Consider the following 22799-nt stretch of genomic DNA (forward strand, 5'->3'; position numbering starts at 1 on the left):
TTCTACACCCCTCCAATGCAGGAAATATTGTTCTACTTCATGCGGAAAGTATGCTATGTCTTAGAACAAGCTAGAAGTACACTCAAATCCAAGAAATCTAACGCCTTCTTACAAATCCTAATATTCGAGAGTGACCTTCTGTCCCTTTACCTTCCCAATTACAATTTCTGGCGCATACTTGGGAATAACCTCATCGTCGTGCAGCATCTCGAATTCTTCCGACGCATCCTTGCCCATGTGGCTGAATAGCGCCTGAGGGCCACCGGGGTGCTCGTCTGTCCAGTTCGTCACATCGAGCACGATGCCCTTTACCGCAATCCAGAGGTCGTCTTTCTTGTTGTGCTTCGCCACCTCCTCAAGAGTGAACTCCTTATCGGGGATCTTGAACTCCTGGACTTGGTTTGGCTTCGATACCTTGCCGGGGTCCTTGGAGTCGGCACCGCCCTTCATCACAGGACCGGCAGATAGCTGTTTCTGCTGCTCCGGCCCTGATGCGCCTGCTGACGCCGAAGCACCGGCACCGGTACCGCTACCCCATTCCACGGACACCTTGCCGGGCTGTGATGGGTCGATGTGCAGAGAGATCTGACCAAGACGAGATACGGCGGAGCCACCAGCGGAGTTGAGCGCCTGTTGGAAGAGGTATTTCGATGCTGACTCTCCTGCGACACGCCCATAGACGACGCAGCCAAGCAATGATGAACCGCCGAGACGGTTGGCTCCGTGGACACCGCCAGCCAGTTCACCACAGACGAACAGACCGTCGAAGGGCTTGCCTTCCGAGTTCAAGCACTGTGCTTGGTCGTTGATCTCAATACCGCCCATCGTGAAGTGGAGCACGGGCTCCATGACCGCCACGTGGAAGGTGTCGCTGATGTCAAACGGCATATTGTGGTAATACTGCTTGCCCCAGGTATCCTTTTTCTCACCCTTGGCAATGGCATTATAGTTCTGGAACTCCTCCTGGAGATCCTTCTCGCTGCAGCCAATCTCCTTGGCGAGCTCTTTGCCGGTCATTTTCTTCATCAGACCACGGCCGGAGTAATGCCTTGTGTGGAAATCGAGGACGTTCGAAGCCTTGGAGTTGAGGACGAGGCGGATGGGCCACGTGCCCTTCTTCTTCTCTTCCCACATCATGCCGGAGACGTAGTCGCGATGGCCGAGGTCGTCGCAGAAGCGCTTGCCCTTGCTGTTTAGGAGGATACCTCCCTCACCGCGCAGAGCTGGAATATGTCAGCCGAAGAATCCTATTGCGCAGGTTGAAGTACACACCTTCAGCAGCCAAGAACTTCGTCTTAGCAGTTGGATCCTTGGGATCTACCAGACCGGTAGGATGCACCTGAACCTTGTCCATATCGATGCCGTTGGCGCCGATCTCCATCAGCATCTTGTGACCATCGCCAGTAGCGTGCGCGCCATTGGTGGTTGATAGACCAAAGGTATCCGGCCTGTGCTTCTTCAGCAGAGAAGTCTCTGTGAAGTCGGCAGCATAACCACCAGTCGCGAGCACGACCGGGCCGTCCACCATTGTCTCCTCGCCATTGAAAAGATATGTGACACCAGTGGCACGGTTGCCGTCCTTGTTGACCCTGACGACCTTGGCTTTCTTGACGAGCTGAACACGGTCCGGCTCCGCCTCGGCAAGCTCCTCAAACCGCTGCATGAGGGCGTACGTGATGGCCATACCGGGGAACTTGGCATCGTGGCCACGGTGGGTTCGCGGTTGGGAGTGGCCGCTGCGTGGAGTCAGTATTTGCAGCCACAGAATGCAGAAACCGGGGACTTACCCCAATCGCGAGACGAGGGTCAAATCGAGGTTGAACACATCCATGAGCCATTCAACGGCTGCCGCGGACTTATAGGTCAGGACCTTAATCAAATCAGGCCGCGCCTTGTCTCGTGCGGACTTAAGAGTGTCATCGTAAAACAGCTTGACGCTGTCCTGGATCTTGTGGTCTACTTGCGTCCGCGTGAGAGCGCCGTTGATACCGGAGGTGGCTTTCGTAGAGTTTCCGCCCATAAAGTCTAGCGCATGTAAGACAAAGCCCAATTCTAACGCAACACATGATTCAGAGACTTACTGTTCTTGTCAAGAAGCAGCACATTGCCACCAGACAAATAAATGGTGTGAGCAGCACTCAAGCCGGACACTGGGAGGTTCGTTAGCTGCCCGCATCATCGCATCATCAGAAGGAATGGGCTTACAGCCAGCACCAACAACAATGACCTGCTGAGGCATCTTGACGGTGAGTAAGATAAATAGAAAGTGCGGAGGATGGGGAAGGTCGAAGAGAATGCGGGAGAAAGAAAGCGCGGAGTCTGGGTCTTTGTATGGGCGACTATGACGGCTTCCACGCGGGATAGCAATTGCCTCGGTGAAAAGAAAGCCGCTAAACCCAAAGCAGCGCCTCACTGAGGGTGCTACAGCGAATCACCAGTGGACGGTTTGTAGGCCCATGGTGTGAACCACCTCACGCCGCAACGCACCGGACGTCTTATACACCCAGCGCGCTGTCTTACGCATGTGAAGGCCTGATTCTCTGTCATGCGGGCATAGTGTGCCGCAGTTTGACCTGGGGCGCACCGCCTAATGGACCGCAAGTCACTGGGTCGCAGACCTCGGGAGGAATGCCGAGAAATCTGGGGCAAGTCATGCGGTGCCTGTTGCGAATCTGGCATGTGAACGTCAGATCAGATGCAATATTAGAAACCGCCGGCTCTCGACGTCGTCCTGGACAGCATCAATTTTTCAAATTCGCCGATGTTGCGAGGAAAGAATTTCTGTTCTGTTACTCTTGAAGTTCTTAGTTCCAGCTTTGGCAAGTGTCTCCGCTCAAATGCCGCGGCGTCTGCTCCGAGCTGCGCCGAGCCACGGCCGACGATAGCGGGCAGAATTACCGTAGTGACGAGGATAGCTGAGTCTGGAGGATGTATCAAGGAGTGTTCTGCAGCCATGCTTTGAGGTGCCCGTTCTCATTATGCGCGCTGGGTATTCAGCATTCAACAACTGTCTTACGGAACACAGCTCGGGATCTCGAAGCTGTCCGGGCCGTTTGCCTCCGAGCTCTGCTCTACCGGATATCCAAGGACTTCGGAGAGTGCGCCGAGGGACTTTGGTCTTGAGGCTGGCGTCCTACTCCTGTGGGCTGATAATTCATGAATGAGTGGAGAATCTAGTACGTCAAGAGGTACTACAATATCAGCAGAGCCGGAAAGGCGCGGATCGGCCGCGCACATGTGCAGTTCAGCGCCGAGAAGCAGAAGATGAGAGCGGAGTATGCCATCTCCTACTGAAATTTACTGCTATCCTAGCTTACATTGGGAAGTGAGCCCATATGGTACAGAACCGTCGCACTCGGACTGCCTTGGCCTTGTACTGAAAGTTCTCTCCTCTATGCCACATGTTGCCGTCCAAACACTATGCCGATGTCTGGACCCTCGAGACTTCATCAGCCTCGACCATCTACCTCAATGACAAGCAGCGGATTTTGTAGGCGGCGAATTGCTGAACAGAATATAACCAACAAAGGCGCCCACCGCAACCGCAAGCATAACCCAGCCATTGTATGTCATGAAGAGCAACCTATCCTATATCAGTGTCCCACGTCCCTCTCAACACCTTCGACACTTACATGATGAAGAACGAATAAAACACCTGCACCGCATACAAGATCGCCTTCACAATCTTGGTCTGCTTCTCGCTAACCCGTCCCACATATCTCCCTGGGTGCAATAATGAGCTCGATTCATCTGAGCCACCTGCAAGCACCGCGCTTCCGTCTCAGCATATGCGCTTCAGAATGTGTAATGAAGAAACCTGACCGGCTTGCCGCACCACATCCGTCGCTTCATATCTCACACGACTCTTGCGGCTTGCCCGTACAGGAGATCGGGAGGCTTACTTGTCAGGTCATCACCGCTGCGGCGTCCTTCAGCTATGTTCTTCGCGTACAGATCGTAGCGCCGTGAGATTTCGCGCACGGCTTCGTAGCCCGCCGTGAGCAGGACGATAGCGAGGAGAGAGAAAATGAGTGAGGAGGTGCCGGAGACGTGCCAGCCGCGGAATACGATGCAGAGGTCGGTCGCGTCCCAGGTGAACAGCATCTATTCCCGATGATTAGCTCTGCGGAGGTGTGGTAGAGCTGCGAGTGTGCTTACGTTCATGTTGCACTTGTGGCCGTGGTCCATGCCAGGCATGTCGTGGTCCATGTGTCCGTGGTCCATATTGCGCTAAGTGTAGAGGATTCAATGCCGTTTGGAATGGGGTTGGCAGCTGCTGTTGATGTCTGGTTCGTAGGCTGACGTCGTCGTCGCACGATCCAGGGTCCGAGCTCTGGAATCGCGGGACTCACGTGGCGGGGAGCTTTCGCGACCGCAGCCGGAACCTTTAGAGATGACATATTCAATTAACTTCTACTGAAGAAGTTGCCTCTCTTACTCTGACTCTTGAAATGCGCCCTAGAAGATAACTGCAACTATGCAAGCCCTCCGACCGACCCTCCGTCTCCTTCAAGCCTCGGTTGTCCGCCGACCTTGCCTGCGGACTCCCGTAGCTCCCGCATCGCGATTCTTCTCCCACACCTCACAAGTTCGCCTGCTCGCAAGTCCATTGAACATTCCCAAATGGTAGGTTCAGCTCCCAAAGTCTCCAATTTCCCGCTAACCCTTTTGCCAGGCTATCCGAGAACTCCCACATGCTACAACCCCCCATTAACAACTACTGCGTCTACAACGACGACGTGACAGTAATGATCGTCGGCGGCCCCAATGAGCGCACGGATTACCACATCAACGAGACCGCAGAATGGTTCTATCAATACAAAGGAGCTATGCTACTGAAAATTGTTGACGATGGGCAATTCCGCGACATCCATATCAATGAGGGCGACATGTTCTTGCTACCTCCGAATACCCCACATAATCCAATCAGGTTTGCGAATACGGTGGGAATCGTACTGGAGCAGCATAGACCCGAGGGCAGCATGGATCGGCTCAGATGGTATTGCCAGAAGTGTGGGGAGAAGGTGCATGAGGCGGCCTTCCATTGCACGGATTTGGGAACGCAGATTAAGGATGCGGTGAATAAGTTTAAGGCGGATAAGGAGGCGAGGATGTGTAAGAATTGTGGCACGATATGTGACACTGCGCCGAGACCGAAGTGATGGCCGAAGCCGAATATGGAGGTGTGCAGGAGCTGTATATTTTGTAATATATATGTCGTTATGGCAACGACACAGGCTACAAGCCTTTCCACATCATCTTTGCGACGTGATCCGTCTTCTTTCTGGTGGGCTTGACCAGACCTAGGTACTTCAGCTCAGCTAGAGCACGTTGGAAGAGCGCCCTGCGTGGAGGTCAGTCACGGTTCGTTCCCTTTCCGTTATCAGCACTTACATAGTCTTTGACTCTTCCTCTTCTTCTTTCTCCTCGTTCCCGACAACTGCGTTGAAAGCCGACCACAAGTCTGCCGCGTTGATGAACGCTCCGGATTCAAGGTAAAGCTGGTATAGAATCGCAGTCGCAGGCTGGGTGGTCGACAGAGCAGAGTCTTCATTCTGCTGCCCACTACAGCAGTCGCACCCCAGGTAGTCGTGAGGACATGCAAGTGCGCGTTCAATCGCAAAGCGAGGCTTGGGCTGGAAGACCTCTGTGTGTGGTGACTTGAGATCGTGCATTACAATCTCGGACAGGAACAGCGTGCGCGGGTCCATGAAGGCGGATGAGAAGTAGGCCTCGAGGCCGTCATGAAATCTTCCTATCAAGTCGGAGTAGGCTTTATCTTGCTCGGAGAGGGCAGCTTTGTGCTTGCTCAGCAGCACTTTCTGCGCGACTACCGTTGTTCTCAGGCTGTCACTGCGAACGTCGTCCTGACTTCGGAGCGGTGCTGAGCTGGCGTTGTCCTTGATCAGGTCAGCCAACTCCCGCTGGAACGCTGTAATGTCGATAGGGAACGCCTCGCCGTCCGAGTCCATCATGGAAACCAGCAGTTGAACCAGCTTGTTGGATGGTGTTTTCTTTATGGACAGCATCGTCTCTCGGAGCAGAGGGGTTGCTAGCAGTTCACCCGATGCCGCCCGAGTCCAGATAGTGGATAGATGAACATGTGGCGACATTTGTAGGGATTCGCGGATGCATGCCAGGGCTCTTGCTGCCTGGCTAAGAGTTGAAAGGGCCTTTCGGCATTCTTCAACATACTCCACGATGCCTTCGAAGAGATACTGATCGTCATCGAGCAACTGGCGAACGTCGCTCGCACGTCGCTGATCCAGAAGTTCTTCTATCCATCTTCAAAAACAAGTCAGTAAGAATAGTGAAATCCTCGGACGCTCCACTTACACTCTGAAGGATGGAAGGTTACGGACCGCCTCAAACGCGTCCGAAGGCAAATCTTTGAAGGCGAGATCCTCTTTCAGGATAATTGTTGGATAGCTAGCATAGAAGTGCGACATGTAAGCATACTTCAAGCCATCCACGAAGTCCTGGACGTTCTGCACATGGTCCCTTTGCCTGTCAAGCATACGTCGACTGAGATTGGGTCCAATCCAAAGAGGAATGTCAGTCATGGCAACCGTTACGCGGAACAGTTTTTCGATGATCTCGTCGGATTGTGTGACATCGAACTTTTGTCCCTCAAGGTAGCGAAGCGAATGCCCCGACAGTCGGTCTTCGAAGCTTTCTGCTGAGGTAGCGATGCCGAAGAGGAGAATAAATGGAAGACGGTCAAGCCAGGAACTGTAGATATTAGTAAGTGTCGGTATCCAACGTGAAAGGCTTACTGGAAGAGATTAACTATCTCGACAAGTATCCCTGTATCGAATGCTTCGCTGTCTTGGATCACTACGACGATACTCTCAACTCGGTTCTTTTTCTGCCATTCCTGGACGTGGCCGAGATCAAAATCGAGCAACTTAGGACCTTTCCTCGATGAAGCAGGGGTGCGTCCTAGGTCGTCGTCGTCATCGTCATCGACGCGCGATGTGACCTTCTTGATAACATTCTTTAGGAACGTCTTTAGGTTCAGGCTTTCCCCAGATGTCAGGACAACATAGGTGCAGCTCGTCCGATCTCTGATCCTTCTACCAAGCCGCTCAAAGAAGGGTCCATGGGATGCAATGCTAGGACCGGCGACAATTAGACCCGTGGGGATTGCCCCTTGCGACTCGCCTGTTGATTGAGCTGATGCAGCTACGAAATTGACGATCCTCTCTTGTGTAGAGCTGTCCGCCTCTTCAAGCGTCGCCTGCACACGTCAATAAGTCTTTCGGATTTCAAAAGTGCCGTCAATACCTTAATGCGTTCTTCTTGTTGCGACCATATGTGCCGGAACGTTGACAGGCGCTCCGGCAGCTGGGCCTGAGGATTGAATTTGCTGGTTCGCTGACGTTTCAGTGGACGCTCTTCTGTCGCGGGAGGTGCATAGATATAGCATCGCTGATGCTCTCTCTCCATTTTTGAGATGGGATGGTATGCGTTGTGCAATGTAGCAGAAGTTGCAAGGTTCCGAAGTTGTGAAGAGCTTGGGGTTCGCAAAGTCGCGAATAGCTAGGCGCGCGGGCACGGGACTTCGTGACGTCCACCTCCGTCCAAGCGCCCTTCACAATCTTAGTATGCACGAGTACGGAAGCTTGTAGTCAGGGAAAGGGAAACGAATTTTGACAGGATTCGCTTTTCATTGTTTCTGCCTAATAGATGCTTGGATCAAGACCATCGAGTCGCGCTCTCTGTGGTCGCAAACCTTGGGCTGGAGCGACTCTCAGCCTCATAGAGCAATGAGAGAACCCGAGGAGCGAAGTACGCTGGCCTTAGCAGCACAGGACATGCATTTGTCTCCTGTGGCTTATACTTATACGAAGCTGGTGGGCCTCTTTCGGGGTGGTCTTGAACATCGACCGTCCTGAGCGGACCGGAATGGACGCTTCATATAATATTGCGCACGCTGCTGCTTGGCCCATGATGCAATACCACCTCAGTCGTGATCCTCTTCAGTTACCCCAGGACAGCCTTCCATGGCTGCATCAGGGTACCGGTGCCCGCAGTAAAGGCAATACTTGTAAGTCTCTCGAAGGAAGACGAGGAGCTTTTGAAGACGTTCGGTCACGGGTAGCGCCTCAAATTCCGCCAGCTCAGGGTCTTCCTCTTCGAGTTCGTTCTCCAGGGATGTATAAAACGGAGCCACATCACGACCAAGAGCGAGCTTGGAATCGTTGTCCTCGTCTTCCTCAACGTACGTCGGGAGTCGGGAGGCTAGACCGTTGTCGAGCTCGCGCCGCTGCCGCCGGTCACGCTGGTGTTCAACTCGGCGCCGTGCGCGGCACCGCCAGAGCACATTGATATCCGTCAAGGACTTCTCGTCTGTATGTGCGGATCCTTTCTCTTCTGCTTCCTGCTCGGAGAGTCGCTCGGCGGTCCTCTGTGCATTGTCCAGGTCTCTCTCGGCCTTCTTCTCCTTCTGTTGCTGCCTGCGTTGCTGGAGGAAGTCTCCTTGATCTTCCTTGGATCGCTTGGCCTCGCGCTCGGATTTTTCCCAAGCCTCCCGGAACTTCCGCTTCTTCTCAGACTCCAGGCCAATACCGCTTCTATCTTCCTTGATGTTGAGGCGAATTGGCTCCTTGCGCGCGTTTTCGGATTTGCCCAGAGTGCCGCCCTGCTTGAAGCCGAACTTGGCCATCATCTTGAAGCCCTTGTTGGTCTCAGGTAACGCAGTTGCTAAGGATGCCTCTCGAGCTGCTTCTGCTTCCGCCTCGCGCTCGGCTTTCGATTTCTGGCGGGATCTAGCTTCGCCCTAAAAGGCTACAGTTAGCCAAGCTCGATTCTTAGGTTGGCAAGGCCGTACCTCTTTACGCATTCGCGCCGCTCGCTGGAGAGAGGTTTCGTGCTTGGATTCCTTCGGCTCCTCGAAGGTCATCGTCATGTAATCTTCTTCTTCGTCTGATTGCGCCATGATGTGTACAGGAGTGAGAGGCGCAGTTGTAGAGTCGTATCAATGTCGAAGTCGCGTACCTAGATAGAAGCTCCAGGCGATCGGCGCTTGCACTCGCTAGCGGGCTCTTGGCGCGCATTGCCCTGTACGCAGGGACAATCGAGTCGAGTTGCGTTCCTACCTTTTGACATCTAGCTGCTGCAATCTCACTCCCCCGGCACCGCATGTCCTCAACTGAACGGCGACCCGCCCACAGAGCACCTCTGCTCCACAAAGCTCACCCGGTTCTTCGAAACATTCTTTTTGAAACGATGGGCCGCACATTCCGCGGCAATTGCTGCTTCGGTCCTAGCTACTCAAGTCCAAGGAAGCATCACGCCTCCCTACATCCGATCTCCCGCCGCAGCTTTTGTAGAGCCTGGTGGATGGGATGACTAGCCCTGTTGCACAAAGGATTCAGAAGGCTGCTGTCCTAGCTGCAGGACATCAATTGGCGTCATCGACAAGAGCAGGAGGCGCTTTTAGCGCTTTCTTTACGAACCTGCAGTCACACGACTATCTCTCGAAGACTGCCTGATGCCACCGACTGTTCAGCCATCAAGTTACCGTCTCCTGTGCTTTTGATCAGCCACGAAGAACGGTACCGGCGTACTGCTGCGTTTCGCCGGAGATCACTGAGATCATTGCGCTGTCTCGTATGGCACTGCGGAGAAGAGCCCTCAGCTTGCCGTCGTCCCAGCAGCGAGGGACAGCGGACTTTCATGTGAAGAGAATGGCTCCTATCGATTCTCAGAGCTTGTCAATTTTAACTCAGCTCCCGCGTCTGCGTCTCTCGATGTGTGAGTGCCTGCAGGAAGCAGACGGCGACGGAGCTCAAAAAGGCTGGAGTCCGATGGTTGCTTCGTCGGTTTGGCAGCGATTGGCCACCCGCTACCCCACAACTCGACCGGCCTAACCGGATGGAACGCTCATGCCGCGCCCCAGCCGCCATCTCCGGCAAACCGCACGCTAACGTCCATCGCCGCCGCTGCCAGGATTCGACCTCCCTTTCATGGCCCTGGCGGTCATCTACGCTTCGGCACCCAGCTCATCAGCTGCTGCCCGTGACTGGGTAGCGTTTGCTGGCCTCCGGCGCTGGTCGGCGCCTCCGATGCACAAGTCTCGCCAGCCAGCTGAGCGTTTTAGACCCCCGAGCACGCAGCCATTCAGCCTCGAATATACTGTTGTGGTGCTGGTCTGCAGTTTGAGAAGACGAGACAAGAAGCGACAGAAGCATGTGCTTTGCGTCGCAATGTTGCTCTCCAGCCTCGGCTTGCCGTTGCTCCAGGATCTGTGGCTATCATCTCGGAGGCCTTCCCGAACGAGCTACGCTCGCTGGCTCCCATTCGTCGTCGCCTTTAATACGGCCAATTGCCACCACATCTTCCCTTTCGAGCTCCCGAATGATCGCCCACTCCTCGGTAGACACACGGACCCCGCTGTAGATTCTCGTTTCCAGCGTTCATGTGCTCCTTCTCCAGATCCTCACTACTGTCATTATAAGCTTCTTTCCCCGCGTGCTCTCCGCATTTTCTGTTTTCGACCTTGGAGTTGTGGCCCGTACACTTGTGACCAGGTGATCTTCAATTTTCACTTTCTTTGTTCGTCTCTACGTAATTGCGCGACGCGCTTTCCTTCTCACCATGGACAAGAACGGCACTATGGACAAGATCGATCACCCAGAGTTGCAGGAGGAGGTGAACGGCCATGGAGCGGCGGCGCCAAAGAAGGGGGGAGTTTTCAACACTCTGTATCCTCCGGGGCCGAAGGGCGGTGCTGGTCCGCGGATGAAGAACCATTGCAGGAAGTTCTGGTGGTGTGGTGCGTACCCCGTATCTCCCGTATTCCGGATTCAAGCTGGACCTGAACTCATGAACACACAGATCTCCTCCTCATCGCTGCCATTACCCTGATAATCGTGCTCCCAATCATATATGTTGCAATTCCGAAGAAGGCTCAGCACGACCTCGATGCATCAACCCTAGACGTGACCGAGCAAGATGTCACTTCGCCAACGACAGACGGGGTCCATCTCAAGCTTGTTAGCGTGGCAAAGAGCGGCAGCAGCTTCCACCCAACCATCGAGGGATTCCAAGCTGGACTCTCCTTGCTGGATCAGCCAGCATTCATCTACATCAATGTCCCGGAGACCAAAGCGGAGGCCGAGACCACGATTACCGTCGACCAGGATGTAGCTATTGCCAACATGGATGCTTTCAAGGACTACAACAAAGTCGTCATGGGAAGCGAATCATTTGATGTGTATATGGACGGAAAGACCAAGATCCATCAGTCTGGGCTGCAGGCCATTTCTGTCAACTACCACAAGAAAGTCACCATGAAGGGTGAGTTGTCCTTTCTCGGTATACATCAACCGCGAGGTGTACTAACTCTCGTCCAGGCTTGAACAAACTCGCAGGCCTCAACATCACTAACATCAGGATTCTCTCCGGCTCGGACGAGATCCTCCCCGACGGCTCCAACATGGTCGGCAACGTCATCATCCCCAATCCCTCCGTCATGACTATCGATCTCGGCAATGTCACCATGAACCTGGCCGTCGACGGAACAGCCATTGGCACATCTCTCCTCCCTAACCTCGTCCTCAAGCCCGGTGAGAACAATGTCTCCATGCAGAGCACGGTCGAGCAGCTCCAGGTCATCGGTCTCATCCAGACTAAGTACCAGAACGCTGTCATCCCCCTTGAGATTGTAGGCAACTCGAGTATGAAAGGAGATGAGCATTTGGAATACTACGAGGCGGCTATTCAGAGCAATACGATTAAGTTGGATTTGAATATCGGACCGGCGTTGCAGGCTATCGGGATCAATACTACGGATTTTGCTTAGGTTCGCTCTTTGGGATGGAGGGATTGCGCGCTGATCGCTCCGCATTGGTGTCTATGACGGCCGTTGTATTCTACTATCGGGTCAGCTTCCAGAGGTCGGGGAAGAAAAGCAGGGGGAGTGTCGCATCGCGCTACGTGGAGTTTACGGTTGTCGGATTTGTACATGATACCTTCATTCCGTTAGTTTACACCTCCAAGACATTCCCTGGTTGGATGGTATTGGCTGCGTACAGCTTTCTCACGGGAATATGCACTGTCCCTCGAAGAGTGGTGTTTTCTCCAGATGTTTCTCTCCTCCACTTCGACTTTCTTGCGCATATGCGTTACATCTTTAGTCTGTACCTCTGTGCTACGACCAGTCACGTCTCGAACTCGTCACCGAAGAACTCGATAATCTCCATAGCAGCCTGTCCACCAACCGCCCTCGCCATGTCCGCCTTGACGCCCTCATCCCTCTGCGCTTGCAAAGCGAGCAGCATGACTTCCTTCAGACTGCCTGCGATGTCGCTCAGCCCGACGAGTTGGCCCTCATTCAGAGGTGCCCCGACCGTGCAGAAAGGCAAAAGGTCTTGAATCGCACTCTCGGGCACTGCAATCTGAGCTTCAACGGCTGCTCGAGCGCTGCTGTGTCCTTGCCTTGTAAACGGAGGTCGGAGAGCCGCTGGAATCATCTCAGGATGGTAGTCGCGCGGTCCATCGAGCTGCGGTAGCAAATCGGCTGCAAGCCTTTCGGTAGTTGACGCAACGGACGGTGGTGGAATGCGGGGAATGGATGGGTGACGATAGCTAGGTCGAGCAGCCGAGGCTGAGCATGTGTCTTGTGCTGCTTGTTGATTGTTGACTGGTGAAGGGATGTTGCTAGTTGCTTGGGGGGAAGAGTTGCGCTGGCGTTATCAGTTAGCATGGCTTTTCAAGGCCAAATTCGTTATCTATCGTTGGCGGGGGAGTGTATCACACATCATCAACTGCATATGTGCAGGGGACGGAGGGTGAAGCATGGGATTCCTTGACTGGGGTGGGAGGGTCTCGCATGGAGGAGCCGAGGTTGTTGCCGTTGAGATGCTGCATGCTGTTCAGAGTGATGGAGAATGAAGAAGGGGAGGAGAATTTCTTCACGGATGGCAAGGAGATCAATCAGCGGGGGAACGTAAAGATGAGTGAGGTCAGAGAATGTCTCGAAGCGCAAACGAGGAAGGCACGACCGGCGACCCACGTACAACCACTCAGAGCAGCCATGAAGAGAACTAAACAAGCTTCTTGTAGAGGTAGGGAATTTTTGCTCAATTGTGACGGAAAGAGGCCACATACCAGCTGGTCACCATTTCCTGTTATCACAACAGCATACTGTACACGTAGGATTTCAAGACGCGCAAAGCGGAGATCTCTATGCGCCGTCTTAACAAAGACTCGGCTGGGTATCATGAGAGGAGAATGCGTACACACTTCGCTTTCCTAAGCGCGACAAAAGAATACAGAATACCTCCGCCAAGTAATCCCAAAGTCACAAGGTGTAGTATGCAGAGCTTATCCTGCGGAATTGCTCATTTCTGCGGCGGGGACAACGGCTCGTCGTCAGACGCTGTGTTGTTCTCGGCTTGGGTCTTCTTTTCTGCCTTCTGGCTCTCCGTCTTGCCTTTCCAGAAGCCCAATACCTGTTCAGTAACTGAGGTGGAATGTCGCCCCTCTGTCTCTTCCAGCCCGGCCTGCACTACTCGTGGCTGGCCAGCCTGTGTAGGCGGAGGTGTCTGCATCGCCGATATTGTCTCGGATCCAGACGGCGTCATTTTTTTGGACTGTGGCTTCTCTTCACTTTTGTGAGCCTCGTTCTTGCCCTTCCAGAAACCCAGCAGCTTTCCCGTCGCCGACTCGGGATGTCTGGCCTTCATCTCTTCCAGCTCAGCCTTAACGGTCTTTAGCTCAACTTGAAGCTCCTCCAAGTCTTCGCGAATGTCGTCGCGCTGGTTCCTTGCTTTCCGCCTCTGCCGCCACTGCTCAAACACAATAACTCCTATGCCAACAGCAAAGATGAAGGTCTCGGCGGCAAAGTTTGCGCCCATTTCGATAGCCTTTGTCTCCGACAGCGGCCGTATCCGCGGTTTATGTGCCGCCTCTATCTTCTTCTTCGCGGCCTCCCGCTCCTGTTTTGTCATAGCCTCTTCCGCTTTCGTCTCTGCTTCCGTCTTCACTGTGGGTGCCTGCGACCTCTTCCGAGCTGCTTCAGCTGCCGCGACCTCCTTTGCTATCTGTCGGTCAATAACTGCGGGATCCTGCAGCAGGCCGAGACGCATGCGCATATCGATACGATGTAGTCCTTGTGCGAACCGGACACACAACCGCCTGAATCGCTCGTGCTCGTGGGCATTGCGCTTGATGGCATTCTGGAAGTTTACCGTAAGCAAGGGGCATTCGAATTGGACCAAGTCCGCTTACAGCCATCGGCTTCGCTAGCGTCCTGACGAACAGAGAGGTGATCTTGAGCGTCAGAGACATGCTGGGCTAGGCGCTTGGAAGCTCCGGAAAGGTTAGGAGAAGTTGTTCTGGCGGTTGTGTAGGGATACACTAGTCATTGCAGCTTCATGAAAGTGAGCAGTCTCAGTCAGCCCATTGCAATGTGTGGGAGATCCAGAATTGTGAATTGAGCGGGGTGGAACAGTTGGTAGAAGTCGCTAGAGGTTGCCTTCGGAACCGGGAGGATTTGGATCGCGCTAACCGCGTTCGGCATGTCTACAATGGATACTCTGGCTACTTTACCCTTTAATCGGCGCTTCATGCACATGCCAATGGTTTACAATTTCTCGAGCGCTTGTAGAACTCAGACTATTTGAGAGCCTTCAGGAGCGGGAATCACAGTTGATCGGGAGGAGCGCGGCCTTGGCACCGAGGTTCCCTTGTCAACGATAGGCGAGTGTTTGTTTAGGTCCACCGAACTCCAACACTTCTCGGCCATCTCGACATTCCAGCACCCAATGTCCGCCCCGTCTATCCACGCCGACGCACCGCCAGAGGTCGTGAGAGACCCAGAGGGACTGCAATATGAAACGGGACCGCAGCTGGGAAAGGGCGGCTTCGCCATCTGCCATCGAGCGAAGCTGCTGGGGCATGAGCATCTCGGCAACACTACAGTCGCTTTGAAGATCGTCAAGTCCAAAATGGAGCCACCCAAACTGGCGCAAAAGGTACTTGGAGCCCTGACAATGCTCTTGTACATAGCTGACGCGCTGCAGTTTGTGACAGAACTGCAGATACACTCGAAGCTAGCCCATCCGAACATCGTCGAATTCTACCGCGCCTTCTCCTTCAGACAGAGCACCTATGTTGTCCTCGAGCTTTGCGAGAATGGCTCTCTCGCCGACGCGATCAAGAAGCGAAAGTATTTTACCATGCCTGAGATCCGGCGATTCATGGTCCAAACCTGCGGGGCTATCAAATATCTCCACCAGCGGAATATCGTGCATCGGGACCTTAAAACTGGCAACCTGTTCCTGGACCGGGACATGAACATCAAGGTTGGAGACTTTGGGCTTGCCGCGCTGCTCGTCTCTCAGAACGATTACGGCGCCATCCGTCGGACAACCATGTGCGGCACACCGAACTATCTGGCACCAGAAGTACTAGAGAAGACCGGAAAAGGCCATGACGAGAAGGTCGACCTGTGGGCTATTGGCATTATGATGTGAGCATATCTCAATCCGGAAAATGTAAACAAAAACTCACTCGAACAGGTACACCCTCGCCGTAGGCAGGGCGCCCTTCCATGCTGCGAAACGGGAAGACATCTACAGGAAGCTCAAGGCGCGGGAGTATTCATGGCCGGACCTGGCCAAGTTTTCGAACGAGATCACGGACGACCTACGCGACGTTGTCTCGCTTCTGCTGGTGCACGAAGACGAACGGCCCACCCCGGATCAAATTGTCGCTCATCCGTTCTTCAAGCTGGGACATATACCCTTGCAGTTGGATGGTACATGCACCTCGCGCGTTCCCAAGTGGCCAAAGATACGGCCACCCTCCGCCACAACGGTCAAAAGGGGATATACGGAAGAATGGTGGACGCTGTGCAAGGCATCCGCCGTGGGCGAGTATGAGCCAGGTAAGGCCTTTGGAGCCTATGGCAGCAGGAGGAACAAGACAGTGGCGAGGGACTGTCAGAAAGAAATCGAATCCGGGAAACAGCCGTGCATACCGTTTGCGAAGGACATTGTGTATCTTCCATTCCCAGAACGCGTCCACTGGCCCTTTCAAGGAGCCGGTGCTCTAAGCGACATTACAGAGGAGAAGGACTCATCCTCGGAAGGTCAAGCTCTCGTCGAGACGACCGGAAATGACCGCAGCAAAGGTCGCCCGCCTCGAAGCATGAGGAAAGCAGAACTATTGCCAACACTCAAAGAGAATGCGGAGCCCGCGCAAGAAAGTCAGACGGTCCGACGAGTGGTGGACAAGCAGCCGACGCGAATGAGGACCGTTCGAAAGATCTCAAATCCGGGGCGAGTAACGGCAGCCACGGCGCCTGCAACCGTGCCTTTGCGGGTGCCAAAGGAAACCCGCACAATCCCACGCACTAGATCGACCAAGGATGTGCCGAAAGAGAAGGAAGTACCTCTTGCGGAAGTTCCCCCATTGCGGGTCGCGAAGAGCAGTTCTAGGACGGTTCAGAAGTCGGACCCGCCAGTACCTCAGCCATCGGCACCTCCTCCGTCAACTACGCGGAGCGCGCCCCGGTTCCGCACAGTGAGCACAGAGCTTCCCGCAACTGATCCTGTAGCGGTGCTCGCGCGTCTCTTCACCTTTCGAGATAATTTGGCACGGGCTCTCGACAGGAAACCGTCATACTCCAGACGCGATAAGCCCCCACAGCTGCCATTCGTATCGAAATGGGTTGACTATTCTCGAAAATACGGCGTCGGATACGTATTGGACGACGGTAGCGTGGGGTGCTTAACGACAGCCACAGAACAATACCCAGTGACTATCGCCTTCTCCACCGACGGATTCCACCATTTGAAACAGCTCTCCAAGAACCAGGACTATGCGGAAAACATCCCGATCGAGTTTTATGCAGCTCCGAGGAAAACGAAAGGACTCTCCCGCATCCAATTGACAGATCAACGCCGTATAGATGATATTCGGGGATACTGGCAGAAGTTTGGGAGGTACATGTGCATGCAGTTGGGCAACGAAGACTGGCCCCGGAAGGACGCTCAGCGCCCCAACTTTGTGAAATTCTACCAGCGGCTTGGGAACGTCGGAATCTGGGGGTTTGACGATGGTTCCTTTCAGGTTTGTGGTGTCAAGGGCCTAGAGGTTGCACTGCTAAATTCTTTGTTTAGATCAACTTCCCGGATCACACCAAGCTGGTGCTGTCCTCGGACGCTGGGTACGGCAAGTTCGTATGCTTGCCGTTGGACGCTACGGCAGCTCTGAAGGAAACGGGCGAGGTTCCATGGAGGCACGTCAAGGCGCGCGAAACCCTACACGGCTCCCTTCAACAGCTGCTCTACGGCTCTGTCGACAAGGCAGACAGCTACAAAGACGTGACCGAGAGCAATGTGCTGCGAGACAAGCTTGAGTTCGTTCAGTCTGTCGTCAAAGGCTGGATCGAAGGGGGGGGCCTAGGTTGCCTCGAGGAACCGAAGAATTATGAGTGGAGAGGACCGCAGATAGCCTCTGAAAACAAACGACATGACTGGGCGAGCGTTGGGCGTTTTGGCGGCGATGTTGTCTGAACTTTTTGAAACGGGTCTGGGTCGGCAAGCGATGGCGTTATGGATGGGCGATATTTCTACCCGGCATTGGCATTACACGGCGTCTCAGTCTTGACGATGTTGACGTCGGTCTCTTCTAGCACTCGTTGGTGGTGAATCTTGCATGTCCGCTTCGGCGCGTCGGTCCATACGGCAGCATTGACAGGTTGAAGGAGCAAATGATGGCAATTCTCATTTCGGAACGTGTGGCTGTGGCCACGTAAAGAGTGCGCAGTGAAGTCATCATGGCAAACGATGAGGAATCCCAGTAGTCAGCGGCGGGTGGGCAGTGTTCATGGAATAATTGCCCATACAAGCCCTCGAGCTTGCGTGTCGCCTAAGCTCCAGCCACAGCCACGCGCTAAGGTTCCGACGCCGACCGTGACATCGTTGCACTGAGGCCTGGGACGACCCGCACTCAACCTCACACACTCAAATCCGCAGAGCTCCTCTACCCTTTCGGCACCCTCCCATAAACGCCGCTCTTTTCCATCGCTTTGCTGCGCTCTGCTTGTACTACTGGACCGATTGCCTTACTCTGTTCCGCGACACAACGCCTGCTACCTGAGCGCGGGTCTGGGCATCAACCATGGTAGGCCCGCTCCGAATCCGCCGCGCAATGAAGACAGGCGCTGACCATGTATCCGTATAGGCGGTAACGAAGCGCGCCGGGCGCAAGAAAGATGCCGGCGGTTCCAAGCAGGCTGCTGGCGGCGGCCCGAAGGCGGGATTTACGAAGAAAGCCGTCTTCGAGACCACCAAGAAGAAGGAAGTCGGAGTCTCAGATCTCACGCTGATAAGCAAGATCTCGAACGAGGCCATCAACGACAATCTCAAGAAGAGATTCGAGAATGCGGAGATCTACGTGCGTGCGCCCTCGAGCGCCCGCTCCGCGACCGTTCGATATGGAGCGGGGCTTGGGATTATGGGCTGACCTGGTCGCAGACATATATTGGACATGTGCTGGTGTCCGTCAACCCTTTCCGAGATCGTATGCGGTAGCCTCCAGGCACTCAAGACAGTTGCTAACGTCGAATAGTGGGCATATACACAGAGCAGGTTCTGGATAGCTACAGGGGGAAGAACAGGCTGGAGGTATGGCGCTCCATGGCATTGTACCGCCAAAGCTAAACAATGCAGATGCCTCCGCACGTCTTCGCCATTGCCGAGTCCTCGTACTACAACATGAAAGCCTACAAGGAGAACCAGTGTGTTATCATCTCCGGCGAATCCGGAGCGGGGAAGACAGAAGCAGCGAAACGGATAATGCAGTATATCGCGAACGTGTCCGGAGGCAGCAACTCCTCGATTCAGGAGATAAAGGACATGGTGCTGGCCACAAATCCTTTGCTCGAGTCCTTCGGAAACGCAAAGACGCTCAGGAACAACAACTCCTCGCGATTTGGAAAGTATCTTGAAATCCAGTTCAACGTGCAGGGTGAACCTGTGGGAGCAAACATCAACAACTACCTCCTCGAGAAGTCGAGAGTAGTGGGGCAGATCACGAATGAGCGCAACTTTCACATTTTCTACCAGTTCGCGAAAGCGGCATCATCGAATTATAGGGGTACGACCATCTGCAAGTGGACCGAGAAGACGCGCTAACGAATGCAGAGACCTTCGGCATTCAACAACCCCAATCGTACGTCTACACGAGCCGGTCGAAATGCTACGATGTCCAAGGTATCGACGATCACGCCGATTTCAAGGATACCCTGAACGCCATGAGAATAATTGGGCTGTCTCAGGGCGAGCAAGATAACATATTCCGCATGCTTTCCGCGATTTTGTGGCTAGGGAACGTATCCTTCCAAGAGGACGACTCCGGAAACGCCACTATTGTCGATCAATCAGTAATCGATTTTGTGGCCTATCTTCTGGAGGTGGACGGCGCACACGTCAACAAGGCACTCACCCTGCGCGTTATGGAGACAAGCAGAGGTGGACGCAGGGGCTCGGTGTATGACGTTCCTCTCAATCCAGCTCAGGCGATGGCAGTAAGAGACGCACTCGCGAAGGGTATATACTTCAACCTGTTCGACTGGATCGTTCAGCGAGTAAATGTCTCCCTGAAGGCACGAGGCGCGCTTGCCCATTCGATTGGCATTCTGGACATTTACGGATTCGAGATCTTCGAGCGGAACAGCTTCGAACAGCTGTGCATCAACTATGTGAACGAGAAGCTCCAGCAGATCTTCATCCAGCTAACGCTGAAGGCCGAACAGGAAGAGTACGCTAGAGAACAGATCAAGTGGACGCCTATCAAGTACTTCGACAACAAGGTCGTGTGCGAGCTGATTGAAGAAAAGAGGCCGCCCGGTGTTTTCGCTGCCCTCAACGACGCTTGCGCCACGGCACATGCGGACCCAACGGCCGCAGATCAGACCTTTGTTCAAAGGTTGAACGCTCTTTCGTCCAACCCGAACTTCCAACCACGTCAGGGACAGTTCGTCATCAAGCACTACGCCGGCGATGTGTCGTACGCCGTGGATGGCATGACAGACAAGAACAAGGATCAACTCCTAAAAGACTTGCTTCTGCTTCTCGGTCAAAGCTCCAATACCTTCGTTCATACCCTCTTCCCCCATCAAGTCGACACCGATAACAGGAGGAGGCCTCCCACGGCCGGAGACAAGATTAAAGCTTCTGCTAACGACCTCGTCGCCACTTTGATGAAGTGCCAGCCGTCCTACATCCGAACAATCAAACCAAATGAGAACAAGTCGCCCACGGAATACAACACCCCGAACGTCCTCCATCAAATCAAATACCTTGGCCTGCAGGAGAACGTGCGCATTCGGCGCGCCGGGTTTGCGTCCCGTCAAACCTTCGAAAAGTTCGTGGAACGATTCTTCCTCCTGTCTCCGAAGTGTTCGTACGCCGGCGAGTACACCTGGACTGGAGACTACGAAACCGGCGCGAAGCAGATTCTGAGAGACACCAACATACCCGCCGAAGAATTCCAGATGGGTGTATCCAAAGTCTTTATCAAGACTCCGGAGACTCTTTTCGCGCTCGAAACGATGCGAGACCGCTATTGGCACAACATGGCTATCCGCATCCAACGTGCTTGGAGGAACTATTTGCGTTATCGGACCGAATGTGCCATTCGAATACAGAGGTTCTGGAGGCGAGTCAACGGCGGTATGGAATTCATCCAGCTCCGCGATCAAGGTCACAAGGTCCTTCAGGGCCGCAAAGAGAGGAGAAGATATAGCTTGCTCGGGTCGCGCAGATTCATGGGCGACTATCTCGGCATTGGGAACAGAGGCGGACCAGGCGAGGTGATAGCAAACGCAATCGGCATTTCAAGCAATGAGGAGGTTCCCTTCTCCTGCAGGGCTGAAATGTTGGTTTCTAAACTTGGTCGCTCGAGCAAGCCCGAGCCTCGGACTCTTATTCTGACGAAGCGGAACGTCTACTTGGTGAAACAGGTTATGGTCAACCGGCAGATTCAGATCCAAGCTGAGAGAACAATACCCGTGGGAGCCATCAAGTTCATCAGCACCTCAACGTTGAAGGATGACTGGTTCTCTATCGGCGTAGGGTCGCCACAAGAGCCTGATCCACTGGTTAATTGCGTGTTCAAGACCGAATTCTTCACGCATCTGACGAATGTGCTCCGCGGCTCGTTAAATCTGAGGATTGGAGACACGTGAGTTGCGCCACTATCCTGGGTTAGGTGGGTGCTAATGTTTTCCAGAATCGAGTACAACAAGAAACCCGGAAAACCCGCGCAGGTTAAGGTGGTCAAGGATCCGGCGGTCACGAGGGACGACATGTACAAGAGTGGTACCATACATACTGGTCCTGGCGAGCCACCTAACTCGATTTCGAGACCCACGCCTAAAGGGAAGCAAGCTGCCGCCAAACCAATCACGAAAGGCAAGCTACTGCGTCCCGGGGGTCCGGGTGGGGGTCCTTCGAAGCTTGCCAGCCGTCCTGCGCAGCCTAGGCATACAACTCAACCGAAGCCCTTACCTCAGCCAGTCGCCGCGTTGTCGAACGGTACCACTCACGCACGCAATGCGTCGTCATCCTCCAGCCGGGCGCCGCCTCCACCCCCACCTGCAGCACCGCCTGCTCCCAAGGAGCCCACTTATCGCGTCCTGTACGACTTCTCAGGGCAATCCAACGGCGAGCTCAGTATCACGAAGGGTGAGATTATATTGGTCACCCAGAAAGAGGGCAACGGTTTGCATCCCCTATCCACCTGCTGATAGCGCTGAAATCTAACAAACATTGCAGGTTGGTGGCTCGCGAGCCGATTAGACAAGTCTGCTTCCGGATGGGCACCGTCTGCATACTTGGAAGAGGTGCTTAACAGGCCAGCTCCTCCGCCAGCCCCACCCGCACCTCCAGCACGGCCCGCTGCTAACGGAGTCCGTGCCAAGGCCACGCCCCCAGCTCCGCCTGCCAAACGGCCAGCAGCGAAGAGACCCGCTGCCGCAACCCCGGCGCGGGACAGCGGTTATTCTGGGAGCGGAGCTAGCAGCTCGGATGTTGGCGCTAGAGACAGCGGAGGAAGCATTGCTGGCGGCCTGGCAGAAGCGCTGAGACAGAGGCAGGCGGCTATGCATGGGAGGAAGGCGCAGGATAACGGCTGGGGCTAAGCGCGATATAGCTCGATCAGAAGGACGAACGGAGGATCTCGTTGTTCGTGATTGCGCGCGTATCTCGTTGGCACGGTGGTGCTGAGGGGTAAGAGTTTCGACATTCTTAGCGAGGCACGCTCTGATTAACAGTGATCACGCTGGCGATGGCGCCCGTTGGTCGTTTCGATATGGCGCGGAGGACAGGTTTCTGAGCCGATAGCGTCCTTCGGCGGCTGACGGCGGCTGTCGGGACGGGAGCGGAGTCGATATGGAGGGTGCGGTTGCTGTGACGCGATCGGAGGCATCGGCGGCATAGACATGTCAGTTCTGCTGTACAATCACGTTGGTACTTTCGGGGTATTGCCGTGATATCGTCTACATGTGATGCTCGGAGGGAAGGGTGACTGTTGGTGCAGACAGACAGCCTCGACCGCGCTCCCGTCTTCGAGCTGCAGCAAGGAGCGTCGTCCGGCGTTGTACCCTCACACTGTCTAAATTGATTATCAAAGGCGCTTGGCGGGCCGTCTGCAGTCACGTTGCTGCTCCTCCGGCCCCGTTTGGGACGGAGTGCAGGCCCGCACGAGCCGCAACGATCCCGTGCCTCCGACGCCAACGCTGCCAACACAACCTCACACACGAAAATTTATCCGACCAC

At 54.4% G+C, this 22799-nt stretch overlaps 9 protein-coding genes across 9 annotated transcripts; 3 read left to right on the forward strand and 6 right to left on the reverse strand.

Moving 5' to 3' along the window:
• Window positions 1-105: 105 nt before the first annotated feature.
• BU26DRAFT_515552 (fumarate reductase-like protein) lies at window positions 106-2559 on the reverse strand. The gene is made up of 5 exons (XM_033828100.1): window positions 2206-2559; window positions 2082-2150; window positions 1788-2025; window positions 1273-1736; window positions 106-1223 (listed from the first exon to the last, which is right to left on the reverse strand). The coding sequence occupies exons 1-5, from the start codon at window positions 2237-2239 to the stop codon at window positions 118-120; spliced, it is 1911 nt and encodes a 636-aa protein (XP_033688181.1). The 5' UTR covers window positions 2240-2559; the 3' UTR covers window positions 106-117.
• A 707-nt stretch (window positions 2560-3266) lies between these two features.
• On the reverse strand, window positions 3267-4227 carry BU26DRAFT_449769 (Ctr copper transporter; the record flags this gene model as incomplete). Its single annotated transcript, XM_033824722.1, has 4 exons — window positions 3267-3583; window positions 3633-3780; window positions 3903-4104; window positions 4159-4227. 4 exons carry the CDS (start codon window positions 4222-4224, stop codon window positions 3469-3471), a joined length of 531 nt encoding a protein of 176 aa, XP_033688182.1. The 3' UTR covers window positions 3267-3468.
• A 166-nt stretch (window positions 4228-4393) lies between these two features.
• BU26DRAFT_449770 (3-hydroxyanthranilate 3,4-dioxygenase) lies at window positions 4394-5252 on the forward strand. The gene is made up of 2 exons (XM_033824723.1): window positions 4394-4626; window positions 4676-5252. The coding sequence occupies exons 1-2, from the start codon at window positions 4478-4480 to the stop codon at window positions 5160-5162; spliced, it is 636 nt and encodes a 211-aa protein (XP_033688183.1). The 5' UTR covers window positions 4394-4477; the 3' UTR covers window positions 5163-5252.
• On the reverse strand, window positions 5201-7606 carry BU26DRAFT_216872 (uncharacterized protein). Its single transcript, XM_033820714.1, has 5 exons — window positions 7288-7606; window positions 6777-7240; window positions 6337-6732; window positions 5395-6285; window positions 5201-5344 (listed from the first exon to the last, which is right to left on the reverse strand). The coding sequence occupies exons 1-5, from the start codon at window positions 7447-7449 to the stop codon at window positions 5239-5241; spliced, it is 2019 nt and encodes a 672-aa protein (XP_033688184.1). The 5' UTR covers window positions 7450-7606; the 3' UTR covers window positions 5201-5238.
• A 48-nt stretch (window positions 7607-7654) lies between these two features.
• Window positions 7655-9205, reverse strand: BU26DRAFT_449775 (G-patch-domain-containing protein). Its single transcript, XM_033824724.1, has 2 exons — window positions 8834-9205; window positions 7655-8782 (listed from the first exon to the last, which is right to left on the reverse strand). Exons 1-2 carry the CDS (start codon window positions 8939-8941, stop codon window positions 7967-7969), a joined length of 924 nt encoding a protein of 307 aa, XP_033688185.1. The 5' UTR covers window positions 8942-9205; the 3' UTR covers window positions 7655-7966.
• A 1415-nt stretch (window positions 9206-10620) lies between these two features.
• On the forward strand, window positions 10621-11809 carry BU26DRAFT_418752 (uncharacterized protein; the record flags this gene model as incomplete). Its single annotated transcript, XM_033823268.1, has 3 exons — window positions 10621-10780; window positions 10843-11304; window positions 11361-11809. The coding sequence occupies 3 exons, from the start codon at window positions 10621-10623 to the stop codon at window positions 11807-11809; spliced, it is 1071 nt and encodes a 356-aa protein (XP_033688186.1).
• A 358-nt stretch (window positions 11810-12167) lies between these two features.
• BU26DRAFT_601355 (uncharacterized protein) lies at window positions 12168-12876 on the reverse strand (the record flags this gene model as incomplete). The annotated part of the gene is made up of 2 exons (XM_033835258.1): window positions 12168-12692; window positions 12766-12876. The coding sequence occupies 2 exons, from the start codon at window positions 12874-12876 to the stop codon at window positions 12168-12170; spliced, it is 636 nt and encodes a 211-aa protein (XP_033688187.1).
• A 236-nt stretch (window positions 12877-13112) lies between these two features.
• On the reverse strand, window positions 13113-14536 carry BU26DRAFT_216909 (uncharacterized protein). Its single transcript, XM_033820715.1, has 2 exons — window positions 14239-14536; window positions 13113-14186 (listed from the first exon to the last, which is right to left on the reverse strand). The coding sequence occupies exons 1-2, from the start codon at window positions 14296-14298 to the stop codon at window positions 13350-13352; spliced, it is 897 nt and encodes a 298-aa protein (XP_033688188.1). The 5' UTR covers window positions 14299-14536; the 3' UTR covers window positions 13113-13349.
• A 238-nt stretch (window positions 14537-14774) lies between these two features.
• BU26DRAFT_560512 (uncharacterized protein) lies at window positions 14775-22162 on the forward strand (the record flags this gene model as incomplete). The annotated part of the gene is made up of 11 exons (XM_033832805.1): window positions 14775-14984; window positions 15033-15481; window positions 15531-17085; window positions 17136-17501; window positions 18202-18414; window positions 18495-18540; window positions 18589-18644; window positions 18690-19116; window positions 19164-21204; window positions 21253-21743; window positions 21798-22162. The coding sequence occupies 11 exons, from the start codon at window positions 14775-14777 to the stop codon at window positions 22160-22162; spliced, it is 6219 nt and encodes a 2072-aa protein (XP_033688189.1).
• Between the last annotated feature and the right edge of the window lie 637 nt (window positions 22163-22799).

The sequence above is a fragment of the Trematosphaeria pertusa genome, assembly GCF_010094035.1.
Source record: "Trematosphaeria pertusa strain CBS 122368 unplaced genomic scaffold BU26scaffold_3, whole genome shotgun sequence".
Taxonomy (NCBI): Eukaryota; Fungi; Ascomycota; class Dothideomycetes; order Pleosporales; family Trematosphaeriaceae; genus Trematosphaeria; species Trematosphaeria pertusa.